The 13,336-nt window shown below is 47.2% G+C and overlaps 1 protein-coding gene across 1 annotated transcript in view; it reads left to right on the top strand.

Moving 5' to 3' along the window:
• CSMD2 (CUB and Sushi multiple domains 2) overlaps positions 1-13,336 on the top strand; it is a 571,607-nt gene that overhangs the window by 514,112 nt on the left and 44,159 nt on the right. The window contains exons 50-54 of the mRNA XM_087858682.1: positions 1,140-1,325; positions 2,309-2,503; positions 4,162-4,335; positions 5,561-5,734; positions 11,772-11,945. Coding sequence (XP_087714808.1) covers positions 1,140-1,325; positions 2,309-2,503; positions 4,162-4,335; positions 5,561-5,734; positions 11,772-11,945 — 903 coding nt within the window. The remainder of the gene's footprint in view (positions 1-1,139; positions 1,326-2,308; positions 2,504-4,161; positions 4,336-5,560; positions 5,735-11,771; positions 11,946-13,336) is intronic.

Here is a 13,336-nt window from a genome sequence, read left to right on the forward strand (position 1 = left end):
TCTCTTTGCATCCCTTTGGCTCCCTTTCAGTCTGAAGACTTGTGTCTTTCCAGCTCTGGGAAATTCTCATCTGTAATCTCTGTTCTCTCTTTCTGGAATGCTAACCTGTTGGATGTTGGACCCCCTGGTTGTTGACCTCCCGTGTCTTAAATCCTTTTTTCTCATTTTCAGTTTCGGTCTTTTTGGACTATATTCTGAGAAATTCCCTTTAACTTTAATCTCTAGCCCTTCTATCTAATACTTATTTTAGCAATCATATTTTTAACTTAAGAGGGCTTTTCCTTGTTCTGTTGTTGTGGTTGTGGTTCTTTTTTCAAAGCCCTCCATTCTCATTTTATGAATACAATATGACTTTCTCAAAATACTGCCAATCAAAAGTTTAAAGCTTATGTATCTTCTATTTCCTGAGTTAGCTCTGTTTTCTAAAAGAGAACCTTATTTCTACTTTTTTCTATTTTTAATCTTATCTCTGTCTTTCATGCTACTGGTTTTCTTCATATGTACAGTGATACTTGATTATTCCTATTTTAAAGGAAAGATGAGGTTGATTTTTCCAGGTAGCAGACTGGGTTATATAACAGGATTATATACAGGTGTCTGTGCCCACTAGATCCCCCACATGAATAAGAAGTTGGGGATGTAATACAAATGAGCCGGCAGAGGGGCAGCCTTTAGACTGGGAGCTCTTAAATCCTCGAATGAGAAGAGCTTTACTTTCAGATGCCATCTCACACCTGAGCAGCCCTGATTCTCTCAAAGGATTTCTATTTTTTTTTTCCCCCTTAAGTGGGAAAGAAAACCCTCTCTATTTTATCTGAGGACTAGATGCGTGAATGCCTCTACACTGTATTTGTGGGAAAGGATGGAGGAGAACTGGTCTCACACTATAGCTCCCTCATATATTTTAAGCTGCAGCTTCTCGGCTCCACTTAATCTATCAACACACTTCGATCTGCATTCCATCTTCCAAAGTGTTTTTGAAGTCTTCTCTGCCATTTTGTTTATTGTTATGAGGCTTTTCCACTTTACTAGTCCCTACTATAATTTTTTTAGGGCCTTGGGGGAGAGGAAGGTTAAAGTGTGTTCTCGAATACTGTCTTGAACCAGACATTCTCATAATATTTTTTTCTCTTCGCTAGCTCTTTCCTGTGGGCTCCCTCAGGCCCCCAAGAATGGAATGGTGTTTGGCAAAGAGTACACAGTGGGGACCAAGGCTGTGTACAGCTGCAGCGAAGGCTACCACCTCCAGGCAGGTGCCGAGGCCACAGCAGAGTGTCTGGAGACAGGCCTTTGGAGCAACCACAATGTCCCCCCACAGTGTGTCCGTGAGTCCTTGGGCGGTGGAGATGGGTATAAGGAGGGGCTGGGTATGCAGCTGAGAAGATTCCTGCAAGGAGTGAGCTAAAAACCCAGTAATGAGAAAAAAGCAGTTACATGGAGCCTAGGGATTCAGGAAAAGGAACAGGTGGATAGTGTCATCTGCCAAGCTGGGCTTCCATTTGAAATTGCTCTCAAAGCATTGATAGGCCATTGCACCCTAAGATGTTTCCATAAGCCATCACAGAACTTAGGAATAAGTTCCTTTTAGAAGGAAGAACTACCAGAACATTTACACAAATGTCCTTTGATCACAAAACTGTAAAATGGTTTATATGCAACTGATGAATTATTGAACTCTACATCTGAAACTAATGATGAACTATATGTTGCCTAGTTGAATTTAAAGAAAAAAATTATGTTAGTTGAAAAAAGAACAAAACTCTAAAATGACAGAGGTACAGTTCAACTTTAAGGCCAGAGTCACAAACTTGCCTAAGGGACCATATCGAGTCTGAAGATAGAGGATTTGTACTTTTGATTTGTTTTGTTTCTTTGGCCTATGGTGTGCTTTATGAAATTCCTGAATTGCTTCCCAACATTTTGAAATTGGAAGAGTTTACATAAAAATCCATATTTCTAGCTTCTCTTAGAAAATAAAGACCTGACCAAAGAGAAATTACAAGGTTCACATCTAACAATCAGCAGTGATTACCACCTCCCCTTTTTTCTTTTTTTTCTTTTCTTTCTTTCCTTTTTTTTCTTTCTTTTTTTTTTTTTTTTTTTTTTTTTTTTGGTGGATCTGGCCACCCCAGTTTGCTTCATCCCCCACTTCCCCACCCAATACATTCATTTAACAAACCTGCCTCCTGGCGACTCAAGGTTCTTATTACTGCATTACAGTTTCCCGGTCCCCAGCTCTGGACTCTTTTCACTGTTTTCCATAATTAATTAATTAATTAATCCTCCTCGTTGCTCCTTGTCTCCCCAGCTGTGACCTGTCCCGATGTCAGCAGCATCAGCGTTGAACATGGCCGATGGAGGCTCATCTTTGAGACACAGTACCAGTTCCAGGCCCAGCTGATGCTCATCTGTGATCCTGGCTACTACTACACTGGCCAAAGGGTCATCCGCTGTCAGGCCAATGGCAAATGGAGCCTCGGGAACTCTATGCCCACCTGCCAAAGTAAGCCTAGGAGGGGAGGGTGGGTGAGTTTGGCACAGGGCCTCCCACCTGCACTATACCGTACGTGGGGAAGGAGAGAGGAGGGGTATCACCAGGGATGGCAGTGTACCTCTTTTTGAACACTCACCTAGAATCAGGAGCGGGGAGATGCTTTACTCCTTTAAGGAAGTATTTCTCAGCATCTTATCTTATTAAAAAGTTGCCTTTGTCCAGGTGAGTATCCACTCATTCACGTGTTCAGCATTCATGCCAGGTATTATAGGAGTATGAAGATAGAAGGTTGTGGTTCCTGCCCCAGAGAAGCTTACAGTCTGCTGGAGAGGCAGACAAAACAAGGAAGCAATGATAATGCGTGTGACAAGACCTGTAATGGGAGTGTGTATAGAAGGAATGGGTATAGCACAAGGGGTAAGCACCTAAGTGTCTGCCTCTCCTTCTGAATTATCCATTGTTTTTGTTTGTTTCTTCAAGATAGTTTCCAAGGTCAGGGTTCCTGGGAAGCAACTCTGAGACAGGGTTTATTAGGGAGTACTCTTAAGATCACCACCATCTTTGTAAGGGAAGGGGAGGAAGCAGTATCGGGAAGATGGCGAAGCTGACCTCTGATGCAGTATCAGTGCGGTCCTCCGCTGACCCCACAGGGAGCTCTGAAACTGGGATAGTCAGAACTGCCACAGGCTGGGGCAAGAGGCCTTTATACCTGCACACTGACCAAACGTTGGGTACAGGAGACCCCAGGAAGAAACAAGATCTAGAGGGGAGGACTCTTCAGCCAAGGCAGTCTGAAGAGGGTGAGCAGCTGAGGGTCGTTTGCCAGCAGCTGGGGAAAAAAGTCCTCCCATTCTCAATGAGGGTCTGAGTGGCCCAGCACAGCACCCACTACAATGGGATATACTCATGATATTTACTTAATCCGTAAGGATGCGATGGAGGAGGAAGGTGTTTGTAACGGGATAGAAGGGAATAACTTGTCAGTGAGGAGTGGAAAGTTTGAGACTAGATGGAAGAAGAAGTCCCTACATCTGTGACTCAAGTCACTATTGCCCTTATGCATCCAAGTTTAGACCCACCATGGAATGTAAGCATGTGTGTGGCAGAGCAGAGGTCATGAGCGTGTAACAGCTTCACCACAATGAAGGTTCTCACACTTGAGTGCAGCCTTGGCCATGGGGCCTCACCTCCCACGCCAGCCAGTGGCTACATGCAGTGCTCTGTTGGGAAGGAGTGGCAGGCTGCTGCTGCTCCCAGCAGAAAGGACAAGGGAATCGAGTGGCAGCATCTGCCCTGGACACCCAGGGCACCACAGACTCTCCACCCGTAGTGTGGCGGATCCTAACCAGGGTAGGCATCTGAAGCGCCTGAGGAGCCTTTCTTAAAAATGCACGTGCCTGGGCCTTATCTCAAGAGATCGAGGTCACAGGTCCAGAGTACAGCCTGAGCATTTTAAAAGCTCCTTGGATCCTTCTTGCAATGCTTCCAGTTGAGAATCACTGCTCCAGTGTAACACCATGCAAGTCACTCTCGTGCCCCCACATTCTGCTCATGAGTCCCAACAGTTAAACAGGTCTTATTTTTGTCATGATTCTTGCTACTCAGAAGCCCCACGTGTCCCCCCTCTTGGGGCTGGCTTTTCACTGAGCGCTTTGTGATCATTTTAGTCATCTCCTGTGGAGAGCTCCCCGTCCCGCCCAGCGGGCACCGCATCGGAACACTGTCCGTCTACGGGGCGACGGCCATCTTCTCCTGCAATTCTGGCTACACGCTGGTGGGCTCCAGGGTGCGGGAGTGCATGGCCAATGGGCTCTGGAGTGGCTCCGAAGTTCGCTGCCTTGGTGAGTGACCTCCCCAGACCTATCCTGCCCATCTTTCCCTCCGTAAGACAGGTTAGAGCTTTCTAAAGCTGGGTCCCAGTCTTTAACCAGCATCATGTCACCTATGGCATGAAATGCTTAATCCAAACACCAGCTCTTGGGCATCCCCCATAACTGAGACTCTGAACTTGCTTCTCTTGGGGTACCCAAGAGGATGAGAAGAACTTCAAGTCTGATGAGACAAAGTTTTATTTATATATATATACACACATACTTACACATATGTATAGAAGGAATGTATACATACATATATACATACATATAAACATATATGTGTAAACATGTAGACATATACATATGTAATACACTTACATATATACATATATACAAACATATGTATATACATGTACCTACACACACACACACACACACATATATATATATGTATAAAATAAGCAAATGACAAAAGCACAAAAACAACCTGGCTTACAAAAGACAGAGTTATCAATTCCCCCGTGGCCAGTCCATTCCCTACCAAACCGTGGAGTCCAAGGTATTCTCTCCTCTCACTTCTTTCTCGGATCCCTCAAGTCCAAAGGAGGGTCCCAGCTACACAGACCTAACAGCATAGAGTGGATAGTCTGTTCCAGAGTGAGCAGTGCTGCCCTCCCACCGTCCCAGGCCTCTGTTAGGGATACAGTCATGAGTTATTTCCACACAGACCCAAGAATACCAGTGGAAATGCTAGGAATACACTCTACCCAAACCTCATTCAATAAAGTAACTCACCCAGGTTAAACTGTGTCTCCTGCCACTCAAGGAGAAGGAAGGATGGATTTAGCCAAACCATCTGTTTGTGCACAGTTGTTTTCGATTCTGTTGGGCTTTGATGGCCTTAATGTAGACCGAGGTGCCCTCCACGCAGTAGATGCTCCGTCGATGCTGGTTGATGAAAAGAAAAGAGGCAGGGAGGCGACAGTGATCATTTCTAACCCTTGGACAGACATAGAAACTATAGCTCGGAGATGGATGGCCTTTTGGGATTCGGCCTTGGGATTTGGGCTTGCCACTTGCATCATGTTTAGGATTCCTGATGGCTACTCTCGGGGCGGGGGGGAAACGATGGGTGACTGGGTCCTTGGTACTTTTCCTCACCATCCCTGACTCCCCCGCCCTGACCAAGCCCCCCACTCCTCTTCTATAAGCTCCTCTTCGATTTGCACTCTTTCCTCATCTCCCACCAAAGCTGGGCACTGTGGGACCCCCGAGCCCATCGTCAACGGACACATCAACGGGGAGAACTACAGCTACCGGGGCAGCGTGGTGTACCAGTGCGACGCCGGCTTCCGCCTGATCGGCATGTCCGTGCGCATCTGCCAGCAGGATCACCTGTGGTCGGGCAAGACCCCTTTCTGTGTGCGTAAGTATGTTACCCACTCTCCCTAGTCACGGGCTCAGACTCAACGTGGACTTGCCCCTGGCGCTCTTGATTTGGTTCACTGGAGGTTTTGTACGTTTTGTTAATGTTTTTTGAAAGATGCATCATTCCCTCTCTTGTTTTCAGTTTTCAGCATCATCCATTACTGCTTTTGCCTTCACCGTTGCCCTCCTTGTATTCCCTTTGGTTAACTTGTTTGTTCATTTCTAGCTTTTGAGTTGGGAATCCAATTCATTTATTTTCATTTTTTTATTGTTATTGATATAAGTGCTTAAGGTTGGGAAATGTCTTTCAATAACTGCTCTAATCAGATCCCATAGCTTATAATAATTAATGCTTGATTGCTTATTAGAAATTCTGTAATTTGGGTATAAATTTCTTCTTTCACCAAGAAGTTTTTTAATAGTTATGCTCTTTCAGTTTCCAGGCAGAAGGGCCATTCTATTTTTATTTTGTTATTCATTTCTAATATTATCACACTGTGTGTAGTGTTTCTACCTCATGGAATTTATCGATGCTCTCTTGACCTCATATTTGATCAGTTGTTCTAACGACTGTTCCATGGGCATTTGAGAAGAAAGGGGATTAGGGTATAAAGTTCTGTATATAATCATAAGATGTCCCTTGATTATGTCATCTGTGTCTTCTGTATGCTTACGGACTTTTTGTCCACTTGACCTGTTTTGCCCTGAGAGGTGTGTCTTAAAGCTTTCTATTCTTAGCATCATCATCTATTTTTCCTGGCATTTCCTGTAGTTCATGCTACATAGAGGTAGTTGCTGTGTTTTTTGGTATATGCTTGCTCAGAACTATCATATCTACATTGCAAATTGTGATCTTAGCCTTTAAAATGTCTTCTTTGTCGCTTTTAGTGTTTTGTAGTTTGACTGGCTTTGGACCTGATATCAGGCTTACAACTCCTACTTCCGTCATTTTCCATTTGCCTGGTATACTTTGAACCATCCCTGTATTTTACCCTTTCCGACTCTCGTATACCGCAAAGAGTTGGACCTTGCCTTGAGAGCCTATTTGAAAACAGTTCTCTTTTAATAGGTTAGTTATACTCATTCACATATAACTCTATGACTTATATGCTTGGTCCCACATCTCTCATGTCTTATGTAACTGTTATGGGTAAGGTATCATACTCGGGTATTTCTTTCTCTATGTGATTTTTTTTTTAAGATTTTATTTATTTGAGAGACAGAGCATGAGTGGGGGAGGGGGTAGAAGGAGAGAGAGAAGCAGACTCCCCGCTGAGCAGGGAGCCCAATGCAGGGCTCAATCCCAGGACCCTGAGGTCATGACCTGAGCCAAAGACAGATGCTTAACCGACTGAGCCACCCAGGCACCCCTGTGTGATGTTTTCCTTACTATTTTTTTCCCATTTCTTTTGGTATTTAGGGAATTTTGTAGAGTTTTATGCCCCTTTCCTGTAGTCAGTGCACTGATGTATCAGGATGCTTTTTTAGTTTGTTCACATTTAAGATGAGATTTCTCATTCCAGCAGTGACTTCAGATCAATATTGGGCCATTCCCTGCCCCACTCTTCTCTTTTCCATACAGTCTTGCTCTCCACAAAGGCTTGCAGCAGAAGCATGAGAAACAGCGCTGCCTGGGTATCGTGTTTGTTCTTCCACTTACACATAATTTAAAGTTTATAGCATTCTCTGTTTGGGCTATGCTGCAAGCCTGGGCTTTCTACAGTTTTGTTTGTTCTTCTTGTTAATCTGCTTCCTTTTTTTTTTTTTTTTTTGGATTTAGATGACCACCATTATTCTCAGTTGCCTGGAAATAATTTGGAAAATTCTTCACTTTTTAAAGTTCCCCAAAGTGAGCCTTTATGTGAAGTGCAGGGTTGGTTTTGTTGTTTAATTTTTTTAAGGCAGGTTTTTTTGTAATTCTTCCTCTTCACTTGGTTCTTCATAGATGAGATGGAGCAATAAAATAATGAGACATATTGAATAAGCAATGCATGAAAAATTAGTCTTAATAGCGGCTTAAGTATTAGGTTTACACAAAGCAAGACCCATCTATATTCGGTCACTCTTCCAGATGGGTCTGAACAAAACATTTGGTTTTATCCAGAAGATGCAAATTCAGGTGCCTTCAAGTAATTGGCACAGAATCTGTGTGCGGAGATTTGGGTTATAAATAATAGCAGGTGTTGGGGTCTGAAAATAAGTGGAGAATGTCTGACTAAGCCTAAGGAGGTTTGATTTTGAACCCGGCATGCACTAAAAGGCAGTGTAGTGAAGTATTTGGACACTTGGACCCCGGACCTCGATTGCCCAGGTCCTACCCAGACCTTCCACCGTATATCCCATGGCTATATGACTTCAGACGGGTTAGGTTACCTGCCTAAGTCTGTTTCCTCCTCTACAAAAAGCAGATACTTCAGAGTGATGAGGATTAAATAAATGCTATTTTGGACCCAACGTCGTCCCAACAGTGCCTGAGAGGCATGAAGGAGATGTTCTTGCTGTTGTTATGATGATGGTGGTGTCGATGCTGCCACATGACGGAATCCAGGAGCTCTTGGACCAAGCCCTGTTGTCTCCTAGGGCACAGAGCTATGGTGGGGTATCTAGAGGAGGAAGGCAAGAGGAAAAGAACAAGCATTTATAAGTGACGACCCTGTCGTCGGCGCTGTGTGAGCCGTCACCACGTGTCAACCCAAGATTTCCATATCTGTCACTCTCAAAACTTCCCAGCAATCCCACATCTCCTCCAGTAGCTCTCCTGCCCATTCCCACACACTTTGCATGATTTCACCTCTTTCCTGAAGACCCGCCCTCCACCTCCTCCACCTGCCTTCTCCGCAGACAGCTAAGGCAGCTGGGAAACACAGCCTGGAGTCACAGAAGCTGGGCTCAGAGCTCAGGTGAGCCACCTAGAAACCATGCCCCTGAACGAGCCTCCCGGCTGCTCTGAGGATGACGATGGTGCCTGCCTTACGGGTTGTGGAGATTCAATGACATAATGAAGACAGACCCCACTAATTATTAGCTGATTAGATAACCTCACTTTCTATTTTGTAGAGATGATAGAAGTCATCAGACAATAACTCCTTCTACCTCCTGCTTCCCACCCACACATCTATCCTCTCCCTTCTCTCCCATCCCCATAGAAGAGTCTTTCTCTCCAGGCCCAAGGCTGTGCCCTCCATTGATCCCCAGATCTCCTCCCTCCTGCCTCCTTAGTGACCCTAATCTACTTTTAACCCTCTCTTCTGTACTGTTTACCTTTCCTTTCCATTAATTTCCCTCAAGCCCCAGGGAAGCACTCAAGCGCCACGAAGACCTCGATTTTCCTTCCTAATGGAAGGAATTCTCCACCTCTTCTTTGCAGCCTGTACCGGTCAGGGTCCCCAAAGAAACAGAGCTCTCTGGGGTATCTGACGTTTCTTGAGGCTCTCCCTGTGGCTTCGGGGACATTCCCACCCCCCTGTCAAGTTTTCTTTTTCTACCTTGCTGACCACACCTCCATTTCCCTTGCAGACGCTTTGGTCACCTGTCCTTCAAAGGTGGCACCCCCCAAAGGTTTTACTACTCAGCACACTTCCCTCACTGGACAGCAGTGGTTTTTAGCCTCTGGGGAGGGGGTTTATGACCCTCTGTGAATCTGTGAGAGCAGCGGATCCTCTCCTGGGCACACAGCATCCAGCCAGCATTTTGCATGTCATTTCTGGGGGTTCACAGACCCTATGAAGCTCATCTCCACTCTCCCAGCAACTTGCTGATCTGGCAGGGTACTCGTCATCCATGAGAACCAGCTTAGATGGCACGCTGTTTCCTCCAGGAACACTCCTTAACCCGCTGTCTGCCCTGTGGAGGGTTGATGCCCCTCCTGCGCAAACGCCTCTGTCCCAGCCCAAGCACGCTGTGCTGTGACGCTCTCCTTCCCCGACTGCTCTTCTACTGGGCTGTGAAGTGAGCTCCCTGAGGGCAGAGACCGTCTCATATCCGTCCTTGCATATCATCAGGGCAGAGCGAGGTACCTAGCACAGAGAAGGAACTCAGCAAGACTGAATGAAAAGTAAATGTACAAATCTATTTTCAGAGCAGTTCTGCTCATGAAATCTGAAATCCTTACTTTAGAGATAGAGAAAGCGAGCCTAGAGTGAATTGTCCGAAGTAAGGAAAGGGCAGCACTGAGTGGTGAATCCTGGTCTGCTGGCCCCTGTAGCCCATTCTTATCCCAACTCGCGGGATGGTCTCAAACCCCCTGTGGTCCGCTAGCCTCATGTGTCCTGCTCTGCCCCAGCTCTGTCCGCTAGGGTCAGGGATGCTACTGTTGATATTTACACAAGACAACGGACGCAGACACATGTACCAGAGTTGGCCATAGCAAAAACTGGGCTCTGTCTGCTCTTTCGCCCCCCCATCCCCATTCACGCCATCTGGGTTTGCGGTGGGCTCCTTGTGGATCCAGTTCTTGGGGTAAGAAAGCATTCCTCATGGTTTCGCAGCCTCAAGATCCAGAACCAAGGAAAAGGCCTGGCAAAGGCATCACCTGAGAGTTTGATCTAAAGAGACCGGATACCAAGGAGGTGCTCGATAGAACTAAGGACTAAGGAGCAAAGCAGAAGGCTGTCATCTGCCCGTTCCCACACTCACGTGTTCCTTCACTCAGCAGATGTTGATCAGGCTCTTCCTGCATGTCAGGCCCTGGTACAGACCCCAAGGATGTAGCGAGGAACGGACCAAAGACCCTGTCCTCGTGCAGCTTACGCTCAGGTGGAGGGAAATAAGGATTGAACCAACAGAGAACTACGTATGGAGTGTGTCGTTACTATGGAGAAAAGTGGAGAAGGCGCAGGGCCTGGGCCGTGCTGGGGAGGTTGTGTATTGGGTCGTAAGGGACGGCCTCACTGATATGGTGACATTTGAGGGGAGACCTGAGGATGTGAGGGCAGGAGCCAAGGGATGTGCAGAGGGGAAAGCGGGTGCCAAGGCTCTGGGACAAGCACTTACATTGGAGAAACCTCAGAGAGACCAGTGCCAGGGTGGAGGGATGAACCCAGTTCTGGGAGGAAGGAAGAAAGCTGAGACAGAGGGTAACCCGAGCACTCTGGGGCCAGGCCTGCCAGCACCAGGTCCTCCACTGCCGCCCTGCCCGTGGCTGAAGATTTACAAAATCCTGCGTGGATGCCAAAAGTCACCTTCATTACTAATAAAGCCTAAGTCGGAAACCATAGCTTCATGTGAGAGCCCAGTGGGGTCTCTGCTGAATAAACCCCAGATTGGGGTGGATTCACACCATCTGAGCCAACACCACAGGGGCGCATCCCCCCATTGTCAGGGAGCGCCCGCCTCCAGAGGAGCAGCAGAGAACGCTGCTGTCCACAGGCTCTAGGTCCCAAGAGGAGGGGGCAGACCTGGGTCAAGCATGACTGCTCATTCTTCCCAAATTGCACAGATCGGCCGCTCCATGTGACCTGGGCCAGGGGAAGTAAAAGAGCACAGAGAAAGGCCAGAAATCACTCCTTCATCCGGAAGGAGTAAAGAGGAAGGGTTGTGCTCTCAACAACAGCTTTGGCTCCCTGCGGCCTGCCTGGACCACGGGTCTGGCAGCAATCCCGCTATTCAGGCTTGGTTCCAATCGACTCTGGCTCTGTCAAGCTCCGCCCAGGAGGTGGGCTGGGTCCAAGTCTGCTGAGAGGTAGTCATCCCATCCGGTGATGGAGAGTGGAGATGGGGAGCCACGGGGATAGAGGCAGAGAAAAGGAAGCAGGGCTGACTACCTAGACAACAGACCTACAATCCAGGCCTGAGGTCCCACGGGGAGTCATAGAATGATTTTTCTCGAGTTGTCCAGGCTACGGATGTGCCTTCACCAAAGAAGGTACCACCGCATGCTGATTTCATGAAACAAAGGTTTTGCTGCTAAAGAGACTTCAGTTAGACTTAGGGCTGAACTTCCCTCATGGGCATGAGAAACACCAGGTGAGAAAAGGATGAGCTTTGGGGGATGTGGAATAAGAGGAGGGCTTACCTCTCTTCTGTTTTGGTTGCAGCAATTACCTGTGGACACCCAGGCAACCCGATCAACGGCCTCACTCAGGGCAACCAGTTTAACCTCAACGACGTGGTCAAGTTTGTTTGCAACCCCGGGTATGTGGCTGAGGGGGCCGCTAGGTCCCAGTGCCTGGCCAGCGGGCAGTGGAGCGACACGCTGCCCACCTGCAGAAGTGAGTCCCCCTTCTTCCCCCAGTACCGCCGCCATTTGGGGTTCTGTGACCCAGCGGATTCAGTCCTGGTGTGATTTTGACACAGGGAAAGACTGAGAGCAGAGGAGGGTCATAAATGAGGATTTTCTCAACCCCTAGACACAGCCATGTCTGTGTCAAGATTTCATCCCTGGTTATATAAGCACAGCAAACAAGGTGTGCCTTTCAAAATAGAAACGGAAAGCAGTTTTCTTGTTTACATTGCATAGAACAAATATTCATCATTATCCTTTAGAGCCCCATTATTGAGGAAAGAAAAAAGCAGAAGAGTTAGAATGAAAAATACAAAGCTGAGAGCATAGGAGTTGGGATGAAGCAGGGAGGAAGAACACAGCCCAAGGACTAGAGAGACAGACTCTGTGCAGGGGTATTCTGGCCCCATCTGGGCTACTTAGGAAATCGTTTCTAAAGCGTTTTGAGGCTGATCACAGCAGTAGGGACAAATGGAGCTGCCTCGTATCAGGAAGAGCCTGGCAGATTCAGTGACGTCTGCGTGGAGCATCAATGTGGGCAGAACATGAATGAGTCCAGCCCTGACCTGGGGGTGGATCAAGTCTTCATAGTTGTGAGGACGCAGAGTCCCTGGGACAGTGACCCATCGCAGTATGTGTGGGTGCACAGTGACTGGCAATGTGTCACAGGTCATTTGTAACCAGTGTTAGAGGACTCAGATTTTCAAATAAATCCAGATGCATCACAACTAACCCTAAAGTAACATCCCTCTCATAACATTTGAAGATGCCATTTTGACTGAAAGAAGGTTCCAGAAAACACAGGAACAACTGCCATGACCTAGTGTTTTGTCTTCCTCCGAACATCTACTGAGGCAGGAAATAGTTTAGAACTTTGCTGCTATGGGGTGTTCTTATCCCATGTCCCCTTCTCAAGAGCTGTGTTCCATGTCTGCAACACAAGATGCAAATTCCCCTGTAACTCCAGCTCCTGCCCCACCCCCCCCCCGGTCCCTTCGCAGAGTAACAAGCTCAAGGACTGGTTTCGGAATCCAAGGGCTGGGTAAAATCTTAGAAGTCGTGGCCTCCGGTCCTGCTCCTACCAACCCATTCTCTACGCTGACAGAGTGACCCGTCTAAAATGCAAATCTGATCAAGTCGTTCCCTGTTAAAAATGCCTTCCCAGACTTCCCAATGCCCTCACAACAGTACTGTCCTCTGCCTTGGCCTGACCTCTGTACTGGGGCCTGGCTGCACTGAACCTCTTCCAGTCCTGTCACACGCCACACGCCGTGTGCCTGCACAGCCCCGGGGCACTCCCACACAGTCTCCTCAAATGCATTCTTCTCTGTCCCCCTTGGTCTGGATGACTTTTACCCAACCATCAAGAACCAGCTTGAA

Source organism: Ursus americanus, chromosome 33, assembly GCF_024610735.1.
Source record: "Ursus americanus isolate L20-20 chromosome 33, mUrsAme1.1.p, whole genome shotgun sequence".
Lineage (NCBI taxonomy): Eukaryota > Metazoa > Chordata > Mammalia > Carnivora > Ursidae > Ursus > Ursus americanus.